This window comes from Marmota marmota, unplaced genomic scaffold (assembly GCF_001458135.2).
Source record: "Marmota marmota marmota unplaced genomic scaffold, marMar, whole genome shotgun sequence".
NCBI classification, from domain to species: domain Eukaryota; kingdom Metazoa; phylum Chordata; class Mammalia; order Rodentia; family Sciuridae; genus Marmota; species Marmota marmota.
This window is the reverse complement of record NW_026000174.1, coordinates 58,950,860-58,970,933: the sequence shown is the minus strand read 5'-3', so window position 1 is coordinate 58,970,933 and position 20,074 is coordinate 58,950,860. Positions and strand designations below refer to the sequence as shown.

The following is a 20,074-nucleotide window of genomic DNA, read 5'->3' as shown; positions in this document are numbered from 1 at the left end:
TATATATATATATATATATATATATATATATATATATATATGATATCTACATACTTGAGATCTTATGTCAGAGCCAAATTTTGGAATAGAATCAGATTTCTACATCTTTCAACAATTGCATTCAATGATTTGAAATAAAACACTCATGTGACAATCTGTATGCTAGTATTTATTTTACATTACTAAAGTAAAAACAAACAGCTTTGTGTTAAAAATATGGTGAATTAGTTTGTTTTTACAGAGTATTCTTTGGAGATAATATGCATTTAATCACACAGGATTATTATATTTTTTTCCTGTACCAACACTTTATAGTCCTGAATTACTCTTTAGAGTAAAAATGCCTGGCAAATTTAGTTATTTGTGAAAAAGAAAAAAAAAAATTATACACTATCGAAAATTACATTTCCATTTTCTATTCCAGGGGGATTTTGCTTTGAGGAAATTGTTTTCAGCTAAGTTCTTCTTGAGACAGGGATGACACCCATATGCTACAAAAATGTAATATTATTTCAATACATCAATATTAACACATGTTCAAAGGAATCAGTTATTAAGGGAAAACAACTATGATTCTTGAAGATAGTATAAATCAGTTGTAAATTTAATTCAGATCTACCTCTACAAATCCAGTCTCAATTGATGACAGAAATGGCAAATTATCTTGGGCTTCATCAGCAAATTCTAAATCTGAAAATGAAGAGAGAAATGATAATACCCATTCATTAAACCCTTAGTGCAGAAACATTCTTTTGTGTATGTTATTTCACTTTTTGGACTTTCCCACATAATAATCACCAGAAAAAACATTCAGTGCCTCATCTCCCTCCAGAGTGGATTCAATTGGCCACACTGTTTTCCTGTTTCCTATAATATTTTAACTTCACTGTGTCATTGGACTCTACCCCAAGCAACACCCTTCCCCAGGAAATTAAAGCAAGTCTCAATTTTATGTTTTAGGATTTCTTAAGCCATTAAACCTAAAAGAAATGCTATGAAATAAGTAGCCATCTGAAAAGACTACAAGACTGTGTAGCGGGAATGTGACTTTTACTGTCCTTCTACAATTATATAAACAGAAGACCCCACAGAGTGGAAAATGTCCTATTTTCTTACCCTGTGTTGATTCATGATTATCTTTATTTTCAACTATCTTCCTCCATCATCAGCATGAAAGCACACAGGCAGTAAGGAGCACACTTATTGTGTAGTAAACATAGATTCAATATTTTCCACTTTTCTTCTTTTCCAAGTAGTTTGGATTTAAATTTCTAGGAAGAACTCTTACTGTATTAGACATTAATGAATATAAGAGATCTCTACTGTAAAGAACTGCTTATTACTTCTCCTTTGGTAGCTTAAATGTCTAGTACCAAGTAACAGACTTTCCTTTGATAGCCTAGGTTCTAATGCCCAAAATACCCTTCATAATTTCTGAAATTTTCTCTTACCAAAATATCAGCAAACATAAGCTTGGGTGAATTGTAAATGTGGCAAATTTAAATTGTTTACATCCCCTGAAGGAACTGTTGAGGAAACCCACAGCAGATGTCCCAAAGGGAATATGCCCAAATTATCTTCTGTTTCCACGGAGTAGTTTAATGATTCACTCATAACAAAGAGGAAATCATTCTAGCTGAGGGCCAAGCTGATGCTGTTTATTCAGTGAATAGTGGTCACCGACTTGTGTTTTAAATATTTTATGTTTGTATTTCCCTAAATATTGGTGATGTTGAACACACCTTTTGGCCATTTTCTTCATTGCATGAAGTACAGTCAGTTCCTTTGATAATCTGTAAATAACTGATTTTGTAACAATTCAGGTGTGACTTTTTAATTAATTATTTATTTACTTATGTATTTATTTTTGTGGTGCTGGGTATTTAACCCAGGGCCTTTCGTATTCTGGGCTAGTGTTCTACCACTGAGTGTCATCACAGTCCTTCCTTGTATGTTTGAAATATTGTTCACAATAGATTGCACTTTGTAAATATTTCATTTCATACCATTTTGTCACTTGCCTTTTCACTGTGCTGATTGCTTCTTTGTCTGGTAGAAGATTTTTAGTTGCATATAGTCTCACTCAACTTTTCTTTTTTGCTCAACTCTGATATGGCCACCAAGAAATTATGGCCATTTTGTTTTTGAGGGTTTTTTTGTTTGTTTGTTTTTGTATTTTTTAGGACTTAGGTTTAAATATTTAATTCATTTTAAGTTGATATACCTATATGGTATCATTGGAAAGTCTGACTACATTATTTTGCATGTGGATATTTAGATACACTAAAACCATTTGTTGAGGATACTATGTTTTGCCAAACCTGTGTTCTTGAAATGATTGTTGAATATCAGTGGCCATATGTGCTGACTGTTTCTAGTTTGCTGATGGTGTCTGTTGCCCAAAATCTATTTTTCATTCCAGTACTTTATTTTAAAACTTATTTATTTTTGTTAATAAATTTATTTTTATCTGACACATGAAAACATAAACTTATACATATTAATTGGTTAACATGTAGTGCTTCTATGTTTGTATTCATGATATAATATTTAAATCTGGTTAGATATTTATAGATATATATTTATATATTGTTTCATATAACATAATGATCTGTTTTTCTACCCACGTTGCCCCAAATTAAAGCATTTCATTGCTTCCTCTGTGCAAATCACATTCCATTATGTACGTATATAGCATACTCTGTATACCTGCATCTGTTGGTGAGCACTTAGGTTGCTTCCAGCTGAAGCTATTGTGAACAGTGGTGCCAATAACACTGGAGTGTAGAAGTCTCTTCAATTTGCTGATTCCATTTCCTTTATATGTGCAAAGCAGAGGGATGACTGGAGATCATTGCAGATTGATATTTTACTTTGCCATAATGCATGTTCTGACAACATTCCACCAACAGAGTGCAATTCTTCCCTTTTGTTTATGTTTTTACCTGAGCTTGTTTTCATTTTTCATTTGTTTTTTGTTTTTGGTAACCATCCCTTTTAGTCCTTTGAGATGACATTTGATTATGGTTTTGATTTGAATGTCTGTCCCAGGTGATGAGTGATATGAATAGTTTTTTAATTTTTCTGTTCTACTTTTATGACTTGTTTCCAGAAATGTCAAAGTAGATCTATCATGTATTTCTAGTATGGGTTATTTAGGACTTTTAGCTATTGATTTTTGACATTTTTATAGAGTCAGAACACAAACCCTTTGTCAGAGGCACAGGTTCCTTGTATTTTCTTCCACTGCACAGGTTGTCTCTTTACACTGATGAGCATTTCCTTTACTTTGTAGAAACCTATGTTTTGAAATCATTCTATTTATCTACTTATAATTTTCTTTTATGCCACTGAGGTCTCCTTATGAAATCCTTCCCCATTTCAATGTTCTGAAGTATTTCTCCTACGTATTTTTCTGGTAGTTTCTTGTTTTCAAATCTCCCAATAAAGTCTTTAATAATCCATTTCAAGTTGATTTTAGTAACTAAGGAGGGGGGGGACCAGTGTTGTCTTTTGGAATGCAGATATCCACTTCTCCTAGAATTTTTTGTCAAAAAGACTTTTTCCCTAATGTGTGTCCCTAGCACTTCTCTTGAACCTCATGTGGCTTGAGACATAGGAGCTCATTTCTCTCTATCCTGTCCCATTGGACTGAGGATCTGTTTTTAGGCTGATATAGCTCATCTGATTACTGTAGCTTTGTAATGTATTTTGAATCAGGGAGCCTACTGACTTCCTCTTTGCTCTTCTTGGTCATGTTAGCATTGGCTGTTGGGATGTGTGTGTGTGTGTGTGTGTGTGTGTGTGTGTGTGATTGTGTGTGTGTTTCTGTATAAATCTTGGGCAACATTTTCTAGTTCTGTGAATCAGTATGGTGATATCTTCACAGGAATTGCCTTTAAGCTGTCAATATTTGTAGATACCATGATATTTTACATAGAAAATCTAACAGGTTTCATCCAAATACTCTTAGAATTAATAACAATGCAGCAATGTTATGGAACACAAAATCAAAACAAAAAAAACCAGGAGCTTTGCTTTATGACCAAATGAAATCATCTGCAATGCAAATAAGATAGAAGCACCATGCACAAAACCTACAAATATAAATCCAGGTGGGTCAATTTTTCTTACCTTTTTGAAGAAAAAGCTCTTCATTTTATTGATTGTTTGCTTTGTGTTAGTCTCAGTTTCATTTATTTACATTCTACTCTTTATCAGTTTTCCTTCTAAAACATTTGTCCAGTTCCTTTTGTTTTCCTTCTTTCTTATTGTTGTTTTTTGAGATGTACTGATAGGGTGCTTGAGTTCTTCTTTTTTTTTTTTTTTAAATGTAGGATTGCTTGGTATAACCTCACTGCTTCATTCTGGTTGTCTGTATCCCATATTTTTGTTTGTTTGTTTGTTTGTTTATTTTGCATCTGTCTCTGAATTTATTTCAGGAAGCATTTACATTTTCTTCATGAGTTCTCCCTTGATCCTTTAGTTTTTCCAAGGTAGGTTATTTCTTCTTCAAGTAATTTTATAGTGTCCAAAGTATCTCTTTCATGTGATTTCTAGGTTTTTTTTTTTTTTTTTTTTTGTATTTAGGTTAAAAAAGATAATATGATTTAAATTAAAACATTTGTTTTACTTGGCTGTAGTTGGTCATGTGATGCATTTTGCAGAGCATTCCATGTAATGATAACATGATTGTGCAGTCTCAGTGTTTGATGGAATTTTTGGTAGATGTCTATTGGGCCTGCTTTGTCTAAGGAGCACTTTAACTCTTGTTTCTTCACAAATTTTCATTCTTTTTAATATACCCATAGCTGAAAGTGGAGAAATAAATTCTCCTAGTATTATTTTATTACAGTATTATTATTATATCCAAAGAAGAAAAGAGACACTGTAATCTTTCTATATTATTTATTGCCACAGTCCGGCTGCAGCAAAATAACCAGGGGGTGACGAGGAACTTGTGTACATTGATACAGCAGGAGTGGGAGCCGTTTATTGAAGGACAGGAGGGGTATATATACATTCCACACAGCTTATCTTAATTAACATAAACTAGATACAGCAGTCAACCAATAAGGAATCTCCACACTTAATGGGTCGCTGGCGTTACTTCACAAACCACTCCCTCTGGCAAAATGCCAGGCGCCATCTTGACTTGTTTACAGACTCTAACATTTTATATATTTGGATACTCTGATTAGTGGGTTAGGGAGGGGGAGCATGGGAGGAATAGATTAATTCTAGATAGGGCATCGAGGTGGGAGGGGGCAGGGGATTAGCAAGGATGCTGGAATGTGATAGACATCATTATCCACAGTACATGTATGAAGACACAAATTTGTGTCAACATACTTTATATACAAACAGAGATATGAAAAATTGTGCTGTATGTGTGTAATAAGAATTGTAATGCAGTCCATTTTCATTGATTTTTAAAAAAAATCAAAAAAAAAAAAAAGAAAACCCCAAGGTCATGCAATTGTTTGCAAATAAATCCAATGAAATATCCCCCCAAAAAATAGAAAAAAAAATTTAGAATTTTTATTACCTCTAGTTTATTTGACTCCATTATCCTTTTATAATTATCCTTTTGTATTTTTGTTGCTTCTTATTTTAAATTCATTTTTTTCTGATGTAAGTATGGCTATTTCTTTTCCCTTTAGATTCCATCTGAATGGGATATCTTATTTTATTCTTCAATATCCACCCAACTTTACTTAGATATAAACTCAACCCCTTGTAGAGAACGTATAGTAGTTTCTTGCCTTTTTAATGCCTTTATACACTCTACACCTTATAATTGTAATATTTAATCCATTTACATCTATGATAGTTATGAATAGGACTTGACATCCATGTCATGGATAAAATGATGTATACTCAGGGATCAGGTCAAGCAGGATGAATACAGGCAACTTACCACAATCTCTTTCCTCCCCTCAGACATCCAGTGAAAAACACTGGGACAATTTGCATTTGTTTTATATTCCTTATTCTCTGTTTTATAGGTGATTAAGGGATATTTTAATGTAAACTACTTTAATATAAATTCATGTAAAATATTCATCTTCATCATTATAATTGAGATGCACTTACTTATGTGTAATAAGTAGGATATTCTATATTGTCTGTTACAGCGTTATTTAAAATTTTTAATCCCATTTTAGAAAAATATTGTTTGGTTGTACTCTGTGTAATAATTGTATTGTCCTACTGCAATTAATGAAAAAGGAAACCCTTGAGAGAGGAAGTGTGGTTACAAAATAATTTAAGAAAAATAAAGACAAATGAAGGAAGAAAAGAAAAAGTATTACTAAAACAAATTTAATAGATATATATGTGCAGTGAAAACTGGGTGTATTGGAAGCAAGTTAAAGATGAGCATGGTACGGGATCCCAGAATGTTCATTCTTTTGCTGGGGTAACAAGGAGCCACGCCATCTGCAAGAGATTTTTCAGAGTGATGGAATCAAGGAGAACAGAGCCAAAGCTGAACAGGGGCTACGGCTGTAGTGAATCTCATCATGACAGATGCGTGCTCAAATCAAATATATGAAATATGATATGTCAAGAAAAATAAATAAATAAATAAATAATAAAAAAAGAAAAAGTCTATCCTCCAGTTGTACCTTATTCCCTGAATTGTGCTTTTATTTTGTTGTTCTTATAGTTAAGTATAATCTTGAAACTGCTAATGTCTATTTTAATTGTCTGTGAGGAATTAAAGAATGGCTTTATGTCTATGCCATGGAAGACACAATAAAAGAAGAAATTCACCCTAACCAGTCATGCCAAGGATGTGACTCTGGAATGTGAGTATGCTATCTTTGGTGTCTGAATAATAGATTGAATAGATTGTTGCATAGAAATAAGGATAGAGGAGATTGTGTTGAACTGCATTCAGTTATCTATAATCCCATGGAAAATGTCCTAGGTTTATGGAAATGGTGATTTTTTTCCCTGTGGTTTAACATAGTACTCGATTAAGGTAGTTGATATGATGAAATTATTCATAAATACAAATAATATAGTCCATACATTATAATTTAGAAATAAATAAATAAAAAGAATATTTAAAAATCACATAAATAAATGCAAGTTTTTGATTGAAGTTTTGGACATTTCACTTAGTAACTGTGATAAAAATAAAAGGAGACACAAATACAAGATGCAGATCCAGGAAAGAGAAAGAATGAGCGGCTGCCCCTCCAAACAGCCATGTTTATTTATATCAAAAGTTACATTAGGTTGTTAGTACCATGACTACATTATTGTCTAGTATTCCTTTAATCCCACATGGTAGATAACTGAGATCAAAGTCCAGGCTAATTAAGTCACAGAGCCCTTTTCTCCAAGGATAGTACCATAGTAACTAGATACTGCACCTTTATAGATATCTTACTAGCTTCAAAAAGAAACTGCTGAGCATTCTAAGTGTGGGAAACAGAATACCTGTGACCTCCCACCCCTGGAGTTTGCTCACCAGAGGACATTTCCCTGTATTTTTGCACTGTCAGAACACCCACAAGTATCAGTATGATGTACATACATATGTGTGTACATATATAAGTATGAACACAGCAAAAAGGAAATAGATGATTCCACATTTACAACAACACACACACATAATTAGTATTTCAAATATCTACAAATAGTAGAATTACATCAATACAAGGAGACAAATATTTTCAGGAACTCAATGATACTGTCAAAAGTATCATTCTCAATTTGTTCAATGAATTTCTACTATTAAAAACAGACTTTATTGATAAGTTGATTATTCCCAAACACTTTCCTCATTGCTTGTTTAATATCTTTGTTCCTCAAACTGTAGATGAGAGGATTCAGCATGGAAATAAAAGTGGTGTAAAATATTGAAACTACCATGTCATGCTCCAAAGCAGAATTGGTTGTTGGTCTCACATACATGAACACAGCAGTACCATAAAAAATGGACACTACAGTTAAGTGAGAACCACAGGTAGAAAAGACTTTCTGTTTTTTTTCAGCAGAGCGTATTTTCAGAATAGCCAACAGAATAAAACCATAGGAGACCAGGATGATTAATATAGTACATAACTGAATAGAACCAGCAAAGTAGAAGAGCAGAAGCTGATTGGGGCGAGTGTCAGAACAGGAAATTGCAAGGAGAGGAGGGATGTCACAGAAGATGTGGTTGATTATGTTGGATCCACAGAAGGACAGGCTGAAAGTGGCTGTGGTGTGTGTTATAGCATGCAGAATTCCACCAATACAGGAAGCCAAGATGAGTGGCACATAGACCCTGGGTGACATGCTCACTGAATACAGAAGTGGGTGGTAGATGGCCACATAGCGGTCATAAGCCATGGCAGCCAAGAGAAAGCACTCTGTGGTTCCACAGGTTACAGCAAAAAACATCTGGGCTGCACAGGCACCAAATGAAATGGTTTTCTCCCTTGACAAAAAGTCGACCAACATATTTGGAGTGATAACAGAGGAATAGCAGGCATCTATTGAAGACAGTACACTCAGAAAATAGTACATTGGGTTGTGCAGCCGGGAATCCCCAATGACCAGTACAATCAGTCCTAAATTTCCCATGAGAGTAAAAAGGTAAACCCCTAGAAACAGGAGGAAGAAGAAGATCTGCAGTTCACGATTGTCAGTGAAGCCCCTCAACACAAATACAGTTACTTCAGTGACATTCTTCATGCTGAAATCTCATGGAACACACTTGAAGATGATCATAAATTGACAGCTGATGATACTAGGAAGTATGAACAACACCATGACTGTAAGAAACATGAACCATGCTTATAAATGTGTATGATTGTATTTTGACAGTATATAATTTCCAAACACCATATCAGAAGAAATGTGAATCAACTGATTTGGAGTTATGGGTATTAACACAGTTACACATTGTGCCATTTTCCTTAAATGATCAGGTCCAGTGGTTATTGTACCATTGAGTTTCATTAGCTCTTTCCATATAAAATCACACTAAAGCAAGAAGAGTGTAGCTAAAATGTGTGTGTGTTTGTTGCAATATGTAGAATTCTAATTTTTTTCCAATGTTTTGCTCTGACATACCTCCTCGAGTATGCAAATATAAAATATATGTATTTGATAAATATGTGAATATATTTGATACATATGTAAATATACATAAATATACTTGATAAATACATATCTAAATATAAATAGACATCTGTATTTTTGATATATATTTAATTAATATATTTTTTAAGTTTATACTTTCAATATATTTGAGTATTCATAAATACTTATTTGAAAAGTGTATATACTTGATAAATATATATTTAATAGATATACTATATATGTGTAGATATATATGTACTTGAGATGTTATGTCAGAGGCAAATTGTGGAATCAAATCGGAATTCTACATCTTTCAACAATTGCATTCAATGATTTTCCATAAAGCATTCATGAGAAGAATCTGCACCCTAACATATATTTTACAAGATTGCAGGAAATATTAAGGGACAAAAAACTTTGTTTCAAAAAGTGTGTGTTTACACAGTATTCTCTGGGGATTAATTGCATTCAATCACACAAGGCTGTCATATTTTTCCTGTGCCTACACTTTATATCCCTGAATTTTTCTTCAGAGAATAAAAAGCCCTGTACGTTGGATTATTTGTGTGGAAAAAAAAACACACACTCATACACTCGTGAAAATTACTATTCCATTTTCTATGTTACAGGGGGCTTAATTTCACTCTAAAGAAATTATATGTTTTCAGCTAAATTCTTCTTGAAAGAAGCATGTCTTCTATATGCCAAGATAGTAATATTATTTGATACATCAATATTAGCACATGCTCAAAGGAATCAGTTACTTGGGGAGCCTAACTGTGATTCTTAAAGATAATAGAAAATCAAGTTATAAATCTAATCTAGGTGTACTTCAACAAATCCAACTCAATTAATAATAGAAAACACCAATTATATTGGGCTTCATCAGCAAATACTGAGTGGGCAAAAGAGGAGAAAATTGACAATACCCATTTGTCTAACTCTTGGTACAGAAATGTTCCTGTGTGCATGTTATGCTCTTTTACCTTTTGTGACTTTTTTTTAGGGAAATAGTATCAGTCTTATTATTTGTATCTCTGAAAGCAGATATGAATGTTTTCTTTTTTTTATTAGTTGTTCAAGACAATACAATGATCTTGACATATCATACATTTGATTCAAATAGGGTATGAATTCTCGCCAGACACAACAGTCAGTGCCAGATCTCCCTCCAGAGTGGATGCATTTCACAAAACTCTTTTCCTGTTCCTTTTAATACCTTAGTTTCACTGTGCCACTGGAGTATGCCACAAGCAACACCCTTTCCCAGGAAATTAAAGCAAGTCTCAATTTTATGTTTCTGGGTTTTTTAAGCCATTAAACCTAACAGAAATGATATAAAATATATAGAGTTCTGAAGAGACTACGAGATTATGTAGTAGGTATGTGACTTTTACCAATACTGTCCTTTTACAACTATACCAACATAGAAGACCCCACAGAGTGGAAAATGTCCTGTTTTCTTACCCTCTGTTGATAGATTCATGATTGTCTTACTGCGAACTATCTTCCTTCATCATCTGCATGAAAGCACATACACAATAAGAAGCTCACTTGTAGTGTAGTAAACATAGATTTGATATTTTCCACTTTTCTTTTTTTCCCCAGGTAGTTGGGGTTTAAATTCCTATTCAGAACTCTTAATAAATTAGATCTTAATAAATATAAGTGATCCACACGTGCAAAAGAAAGAACTATTTCTTGCTTCTTCTTTGGTAGCTTAAATGATTGGTACCAAATAATAGACCTATACTTGCTAGCCTACATTCTAGTGTCAAAATACCCTTCAAAATATTTTAAATTTTCTCTTACCAAAGGATCAGCAAATAGAAGCTTGGGTGAACTGTAAATGTGGAAAATTTAAACTGCTTTCATCCCCTGAAGGAACTGTTGAGGAAGCCCACAGCAGATGTCCCACGGGGAATAGACCCAAATTAACTTCTGTTTCCACAGAGCAGTTTAATGATTTGCTTCATAACAAAAAGTAAACCATTCTGGTTGAGGCCCAAGCTGATGCTCTTTAATGAGTGAATAATGTTCTCTGTCCTGTGTTTTAAATATTTCATGGTTGCTTTTCCCTAACTATTGGTGATGTTGAGCATCTTGTCCACATATGTTTTGGCCATTTTCTTCTTTACATAAAGTATAGTCAGATCCTGTGATTATTTTTAAATTACTGATTGTGTAATATTTTATAGATTAGTTTTACTTTTTAATAAATTTACTTACTTATTTATTCATTTTTGTGATGCTGTGGATGGAATCCAGGGCCTTATGTATTCTGGCCTAGTGTTCTACCACTGAGCCTCACCCCAATCCTTCCTCATATATTTTTTATATTCATTTCATATTAGATTGCAGTTTGTAAATATTTCATCCCATTTATCACCTGCCTTTTCACTGTGCTAATTGATTCTTTGCCTGACAGAGATTTTTAGTTGCATAGAGAGTCACTCACCATTTTTTCTTCCCACTTAGCTTTCTTATGGTCATGAAGAAATTTTGGCCATTATCTGTTATGAGTATCTTTTTTAGGGCTTAGGATTAAATATTTAATTCATATTAAGTTGATATACCTACATGGCATAGTTGGAAAGTCTGACTACATTCTTTTGCATGTGGATATTTGGATGTACTAAAATGGTTTGTTGAGGATACTATCTTTTGCCAAATGTGTATTCTTGAAATCATTGTTGAATATCAGTGGCCCTATGTGCATGGTTTTGTTTCTAGTTTGCTGATTGTGTTCCATTGCCCAGAATTTATTTTTCATGGAAGTACTTTATTTTAAAAATGTCTCTTAGTTAATTAATCTGCCATGCGACCAGCGCTGGCTTCATGAAAGAAGGTTCAGTTCATAAGAAATTACTAGGGAATTTTAAATTAAAGAGACAGACTCTCATTACCTTTAATACCAGCTCCGAGACAGCTTCTCCTAGCTCCCACCTCCAGCCACCTAATGCAGTAGCGAGGTTTACTGAAGAGGCTAGCGAGAAAGGGAGAACACATCAGGGAGTGAGCTTTTATTGGGGAACAAAAAATTTCCAGGGAAAAATCTCATCCAATGAAGATTAAGGGGGGCAGCATCCCAAGCTCAGGGGTGACGATTGGGTCTTCAGGTCAGTGGCCAGGCATGTCTCTGCAAGGAGAAGCCCTCCGACCTAGGAAAGGGTGGGGAAGGCTTTAACACAGCTGTGTCTAAGCGCCTCTCACCCAGCCAGGGAGGTAACTCAAATCACGTGTGAGGACGTTAATAAATTCATTTTCATCTGATACATGAAAATATAAATTTGTACATATTAATTGGTTAACATGTAATTCTTCTATGTCTGTATTCATGATGTAATATTTAAAGCTGGTTAGACATTTATAGATATATATTTATATGTTGTTTTGAATAACACAATGATCTCCCATTCCACCCATGTTGTCCCAAATTAAAGCATTTCATTGCTTCCTCTGTGCAAATCACATTCCATTGTGTATGTGTATAGCATACTCTATATACCTGCATCTGTTTGTGAGCACTTACTTGCTTCCAGTGTGGCTATTGTGAACAGTGGTGCCAATAACACTGGAGTTTAGAAGTCTCTTCAATATGCTGATTCCATTTTCTTTATATGTGCAAAGCAGAGGGATGACTAGAGATCATTGCAGAACGATATTTTATTTTGCTATAATGCATGTTCTGACAACATGTTCTAACAACATTCCATCAACAGAATACAAGCCTTCCATATTGTTCATGTATTTACATGAGTATGTTATCATTTGTATTTTTTTTTATTTGTTTGTTACTGTATTTGGTAATAGTCCCTTTTACTCTTTTAAGATGATGTTTCTTTATGGCTTTGATTTGAACCTCCCAGGTGATGAGTGATACTGAACATTTTTTTCATTTTTCTGTTCTCCATTTGTATATCCTCTTTTCAGAAATATCAAAATAAATCTATCATTTATTTCTAATATGGGTTATTTGGGAGCTTTAGCTATTGATTTTTGACATTGTTTATGGAGTCTGAGCTTTTACCCCTTGTCAGATGTATAGAATACTTGTATTTTCTTCTACTCCACAGGTTGTCTGTTCACTCTGACGAGCATTTCCTTCACTTCACAAAAACTTTATGGTTTGAAATAATACTAACTGTCTACTTATAATTTTCTTTTGTGCTTTTGAGGTCTTCCTAGGAAATCCTTTCCCATTTCAATGTTCTGAAGTATCTCCCCTACATAATCTTCTGGTAGTTTCTTGTTTCCAGGTCTTCCATTTAAGTCTTTAATCCATTACAAGTTAATTTTAGTAAAAGGAGAGATACATGTCCAGTTTTATTCTTCTGAATGAACATTCTCTCTTCTACAAGCAGTTTTTCTTGAAAAGACTGTCTTTGTCCCTAACGTCTTCTTAGCTCTTCTTTTGAACCTCTGGTAGCATGAGATGCATGGGCTCATTTAGTCTCTCTAATCTGTCCCTGTATGCTGAAGATCTGTTTTTAGGCTGAATATAGATCATCTGACTGTTGTAGCTTTGTAGTATCTTTTGAAATAAGGCAGTGTAATGACTCTCACTTTAGTCTTATTGGTCATGATGGCTTTTGCTGTTGGGGTGTGCGTGTTTGTGTGTGTGTGTGTGTGTGTGTGTCTTTCTTTATAAATCTTGGGGAACTTTTTCTAGTCCTGTGAATTAGTACAATGGTATTATAGCTGGCCAGACACCCCCATCCAAAAGATCCTTGCCATAATTAAGCTTTTCCTCTTGCCAGATCAGCGGGATGTCTGCCAAGGTTATTGTGGTTGGTGTTTCCTCTTTCTTGTAAATGACAGGTTTGCACACAAAAGGTGTGACAGAGTGAGTCTGCAAGCTTGTTGTACAAAAAAAAAGATATTATCTCTGTTTTCTTGGTAAAAACTTGCAAAACCTGTGTCTGATCTAGGAAATGGAAGAGAAAGAACTTGTTATGTGAACTTCCAAGGATCCATCCCACTCGGTATGAAGTTCAAAGAATTCCCAAAAGCTTTGTTGAGAGGAAGAATCCTTAGGCTAGAGCCACCTCTGAATCCTGCAGTCAATTATCCTGCTTCCTGAAGTTTTCTCAGGTGTCCAGCCTATTTTGTCCTACTTCAGTATCTTCATAGGAATTGCCTTAAATCTATGAATCTTTTGGGATATCGTGGATGTTTTAAGATTATTTATTCTTCCAGCAGAGAAATATGGGATACTTTTTTCCATTTTACTGTGACTTTAATTTATTTCATTAATATTCCATAGTGTTCACTTTAGGGATTTTTCACTTTGTTTGTTAATATTTTTCCTAAATCTTTATTTATATTCGTAGCCTTTGTGAATACCACTTCTCTCCCCATTTCCATATCAAGCAAACCCCCTAGGTTTTGTATTCTGCAACATTGGTGCTTTTTTATTAGTTCTAAGAGTATTTTGCTGCAATCCTTTAGATTTTCTGTGTATCAGATCATGTTGCTACAAGCAGTTGCAGTTTGACTTCTGCTTTTCCCATTCAGGTGTCTTTTGTGCTTTTTTTCTTGCCTGGTCATTCTGGCTGGTGAAAAAAAAAAATGGAGGAAGTGGACACCCTTGTTTCAGATCCTGGAAAGGGAGATTCAGTTTTTCATCTTTCAGTATCACATTAGCAACTGGTTAGTTGCATATGGTCTTCATGATATTGAGGTCTATTCTCTTCCATTTCTGCATGACCAGTGTTTTTATTTTGTGAAACACATTTTCTGTACATGTGGAGATAATCATACATAGGGTTTTTGATGTTCATTCTGGTGCTAAAGTGTAGCACATTCATAGAGTTTCATATATTGACACATGCTTGAATCCCTGAGAATAATCTCACATGATAATACTGAAAAAGCTATTGAACTTGCTGCTGCTTTTGACTTGTGTAATTTAGTTGAGCATTATTGTATCTTTTTTGATCAAGGATATTAGGCAAAACTTTTTATGTCACGTCCTTGTAAGGTTTTGATGTCAGGGTATTGCTTATTTCATAGAATGTGTTAGAAAAAATTCCTCCCTCTTTTATTTTTTGGAACAAATTAAGAAGAATTAGTGTTAGTTATCCTTTAACTCTTAGAAACCAGAAGGTAAATGTTTTCTCCTGAGATTTTCTATGAAAAAATATTTTCACTATTTTTTTCAAATTTAGGCATGATCATAAAATCTCTGGCGACCCTTTGTATTTCTGAGGTGTCATGTGGTATTATCTCCCACTTTTTGTTTCCTCACAATGGTTTGAACCCATAGCCTGAGCATGTTAGGCCGATGTTCAACCATTGAGCTATATCCCTTTTCCCTATTTATCCATTATTTTATTTAATTAAGTATTTTGTTGCTTTTCTTAGTCTAAGTATGGGTGGGTCAGTACTTCTGATCGTTTTGAAGAAACTATAAACACATTTTGTGGATAGTTTGCAATCCTGTTGGTCTCAGTATCATTTATTTAGGTTCTACTCTTTATCATCTATTTTCCTTCCAACATCCTCTTTTTCTTATCATTATTACTCTTCCTTGTGATGCACTGATAGGGTGTTTATGTTTTTTCTGATTTTTGATGTAAACATTGCTTGGTAAAACTCAGAATTTCATATTGATTTTCCAGATCCCAAGGTTTTGTTTTTTTCTGTGTTCCGTCTGTATCTTAATTTATTTCATGGAACATTTAAATTTATTTTTCTCCCTTGATCCACTAGTTTATTCAAAGTGATTTCAGTTTCACGTAATTTTATATTGTCCAAAGAATATCTTTTCAATAATATCTATATTTCTTGTATTTTGATTGGAAAAATATGATTTTGATTACAATATTTGTTCATACTTTTCTGTAGTTGATCATGTAATGTGTTCTGCAGAACATGCCATGTGCTGATGAGATGGATGTGTAGTCTTCAAGTGTTGCATAGAATTTTCTGTAGATATTGGGTCTGCTCAGTTCAAGAAGCATTTTGAATTTTGCTTCTCCATTAATTTTCTTCCTAAATTATATATCCATTGTTGAAAATGGAGCATTAAATTTTCCTAGGATTATGTTATTACAGTATTATTATCTTTAAAGAAAAAGACACTGTAATCTCTCTTTAATATTTATATTTACTTGGGTTCTTTGATTTTGGATACATAAAAATTTAGAATTCTATTTACATTAGTTGGAATGACCCTTTTATCATTTTATAATAATTGTACTTATGTATTCTCATTGCTTCTTATTTTAAGTACATTTTATTTGTTACAAGTATCCTTACTTCTTTTCTCTTGTGGATTCGAAATGCAAGGGATGTCTTCCTTTATTCTTAAATACCAACTCAAGCATTTACTTAGATATAAAGTTGACCCCTTAAAAGAAACATATAATAGGTTCTTGTTTTGTAATGCCTTCATTCACTCTATATCTTTTAATTGGAAAATTTAATCCATTTACATCTCTGACATTTACAGTGACTTTGCCTCAGTGTCACAGCTAAAATGATGAATAGGTAGAAATCAGATCAAGCAGGATAAATACAGGCAACTTACCCCAATCTCTATCCTCCCCCTCATACATCCAGTGAGGGAAAAAATGGGCAATTTGCTGTTGTTTTGCTTTTCTTAATTTCTATTTTCATAGGTGTTTAAGGGAAATTTTCATGTAAATTACCTTGATATAAATTTATGTATAATTTAATTATAATCCCCCTTCATCTGGGGGATTATCATTATAATTGAGATACCCTTACTTATGTGCAATAAGTAGGATATTCAGTATTGTCTGTTACAGTCTTATTTAAATTTATCAATCCAATTCCAGAAAAATATCTTTTGGTTGTATTCTATATAATGAATGTATTGTCCTACTGCAGTGAATAAAATAAGAAACACTTGAGAGAGGATATGGAGTTAAAAATAATTTAAAAGTAATACAAGAAGATGGAAGACAAGAAAAAAAAATCACTGAAACAAATTTAATGGAGACATATCTGTGCTCAGTGTAATGGAAGCAGGTTTAAAGATGAACACATTAGAGATCACAGAACATTCATTATTGTATCTGGGTGACAAGAAGCCATACCATCTGCAAGAGCTTCTCAGAGTGGTAGAATCAAGAACAGAGCCAAAGCTGAGCAGGGGCCAAGGCTGCATGTAGGGAATCTCATCATGAGAGATGTGTGCTGAGTTCGGGAAAGAACACAATCTATCATCCAGTTGTACATTATTCTCTGAAGTGTGCTTTTCTTTTCTTATTCTCATGTTTAAGAATAAACTTGAAAACTGCTAACATCTATTTCAATTGTCTGAGAGGAATTAAAGAAAGGCTTCATCTCCATACTACTATGGAAGACAAAATAAAAGAAGAAGAAATTCACTTCACCAATCATGCTATGGATGTGATTCTAGAATGTGAGCATGTTATCTTTGGTGTCTGAACCACACGGCTGAATAGATTGTTGGATAGAAATAAGGATTCAGCAGATTGCTTTGACTGCATCCAGGTACCTAAGAGTCCATGGAAGATGTCCTGGGCTTATGGCAATAGTGACTTTTTTTCTTTTGGTTTAATATAGTTCTTGACCAAGTTGGTTGACATGATAAAATTATTCATCAACACAAATACTATAGTATACTTTATAATTTAGGCAGAAAACAATATACAGAATATTGAAAATTACATAAATAAATTCAAGTTTGCTTTGCAGTTTTGGACATTTCACTTAGTATCAGCATTATGTACTTACATATGTGTACACAAATTTAAGTATGAACATAGCAAAAAGGAAATAGATGATTCTACATTTAGAACAAAACAAAAACCAAATGACCATTATTAGTATTTCAAATGTCCACAAATAATAGAATTATATCAATACAAGGAAACAAATATTTTCAGGAACTCTATGATATTGACAAATGTATCATTCCCAATTTGTTTAATGAATGTCTATTGAGAAAAATAGAGTTTATTGATAGGCCAAATATTCCCAAACACTTTCTGCATTCCTGCTTTTACATCTTTGTTCCTCAAACTGTAGATAAGGGGATTCAACATGGAAATAAAAGTGGTGTAAAATATTGAAACTACCATGTCATGCTCCAAAGCATAGTTGGATGTTGGTCTTACATAAATGAATACAGCAGTGCCATGAAAAATGCACACTACAGTTAAGTGAGAGCCACACGTAGAAAAGACTTTCCTCTTCCCTTCAGCAGAGCGTATCCTCAGAATAGCCAACAGAATGAAACCATAAGAGATCAGGACAATTAGTATAGTACATATCTCAATAGAGCCAGCAAAGTAGAAGAGCAGAAGCTGATTGGGGCGGGTGTCAGAACAGGAAATTGCAAGGAGAGGAGGGATGTCACAGAAAATGTGGTTGATTATGTTGGATCCACAGAAGGACAGGCTGAAAGTGGCTGTGGTGTGTGTTATAGCATGTAGAATTCCACTAACAAACAAAGCCACGATGAGTGGCACATAGACCCTGGGTGACATGCTCACTGAATACAGAAGTGGGTTGTAGATGGCCACATAGCGGTCATAAGCCATGACAGCCAAGAGAAAGCACTCTGTGGTTCCACAGGTTACAGCAAAAAACATCTGGGCTGCACAGGCACCAAATGAAATGGTTTTCTCCCTTGACAAAAAGTCGACCAACATATTTGGAGTGATAACAGACGAATAGAAGGCATCTATGGAAGACAGTACACTCAGAAAATAGTACATTGGGTTGTGCAGCCGGGAATCCCCAATGACCAATAAAATCAGTCCTAAATTTCCCATCAGAGTAAAAAGGTAAATTGCTAGAAACAGGAGGAAGAAGAAGATCTGCAGTTCAGGATTGTCAGTGAAGCCCTTCAACACAAATACAGATACTTCAGTGACATTCTTCATGCTGAAGTCTCATGGAACACACTTGAAGATGACCAAAAAATGACAGGTGATGATACTAGGAAAGAATGAACAGCACTGTAACTGGAATGAACATGAACCATGATCAATTATGTACATTTTTTTTGTGTGTGTGTGAACAATGTGTAATTTCCAAGCAGCAGAATAGAAGACAATGTGAATCAATCATTCATGCCAGTCACTGCAGAATCATGGGAAAGTTATTGGTGTTCATACAAGAAGGATATTATGTCATTTTAAAAAGTAATCATATTAACTGGTTAATATATAACTGAGTTGCAGTAGGCCTTTTTTTTTAAAGCACATTAGTGCAAGAACTGAATAGCTAAAAAACAACATATATTTGATATCTACATACTGGAGATATGTCAGCACAAATCCTTGTATGGAATCAGAATTCTACATCCTTTCAACAATTGAATAAAATTATTTCATATAAAATCATCATCTATATTATCAGAACACTAATTACTTTTAAAGGATTGCAGAAATATTTAGGGATGAATAACTTTTTAGGAGATGTTTAAGTAGGTAGTTTTGAGAAAGTATTATCTGGGGTAAAATATTATTAAATCACCCTTAGGATTTTGATACTTTTTTCTGTGCCCACAATACTTTTTTCTGTGCCCTAAATAACAAAAGAAATATTATAATCTTTACAAGTAAATCAATATCTGCATATATTCAATACAATAGAAGATAGAATAACTATGATTTTTGAAGATAGTATAAGATCAAGTTATAAATCTAATCTAAATCCACTTTTACAAATCCAGTCCCAGTTGAAGGTAGAAAGCATAGAAAGCATTGATTAGCTTGGGCTTCATGAGCAAACACTGTATCTTCAAAAGAGGAGACAAATGATAATACTCACTTACTGAGCTCTTGGTACAGAAAAATTCCTATGTATTTTATGCTATTTCACCTTTTGTGACTTTGACAGATAATTGCTTGAGATCATATTCAGTGCACTTGGCAGACTATTTTTCTGCTTCCTTTAATATCTTGACTTCTTTGTGCCACTGGACTCTGCCCCAAGCAACAACATCCTGATCTTGGAAATTAAAGCAAGTCTCAATTTGATGTTT

At 33.9% G+C, this 20,074-nt stretch overlaps 2 protein-coding genes across 2 annotated transcripts; both read right to left on the bottom strand.

Annotated features, from left to right (window-relative positions):
- Positions 1–7,749: 7,749 nt before the first annotated feature.
- Positions 7,750–8,806, bottom strand: LOC107159410 (olfactory receptor 1086-like). The gene has a single exon (XM_015506007.1). It carries the CDS (start codon positions 8,692–8,694, stop codon positions 7,750–7,752), a length of 945 nt encoding a protein of 314 aa, XP_015361493.1. The 5' UTR covers positions 8,695–8,806.
- Positions 8,807–15,682: 6,876 nt separating this feature from the next.
- Positions 15,683–18,968, bottom strand: LOC107135339 (olfactory receptor 1086-like). Its single transcript, XM_015477223.1, has 2 exons — positions 18,064–18,968; positions 15,683–15,728 (listed from the first exon to the last, which is right to left on the bottom strand). Exons 1-2 carry the CDS (start codon positions 18,966–18,968, stop codon positions 15,683–15,685), a joined length of 951 nt encoding a protein of 316 aa, XP_015332709.1.
- Between the last annotated feature and the right edge of the window lie 1,106 nt (positions 18,969–20,074).

Excerpts from the sequence above, each read along its gene's own strand:
- LOC107159410 (XM_015506007.1), bottom strand. The coding sequence starts at position 8,694 with ATGAAGAATGTCACTGAAGTAACTGTATTTGTGTTGAGGGGCTTCACT.
- LOC107135339 (XM_015477223.1), bottom strand. The coding sequence starts at position 18,968 with ATGAAGAATGTCACTGAAGTATCTGTATTTGTGTTGAAGGGCTTCACT. Across the intron at positions 15,729-18,063 it reads AAAGCAGGAATGCAGAAAGT|AAAAAAACAAAACCTTGGGA; the intron begins GTTTGGGAATAT and ends GACGGAACACAG.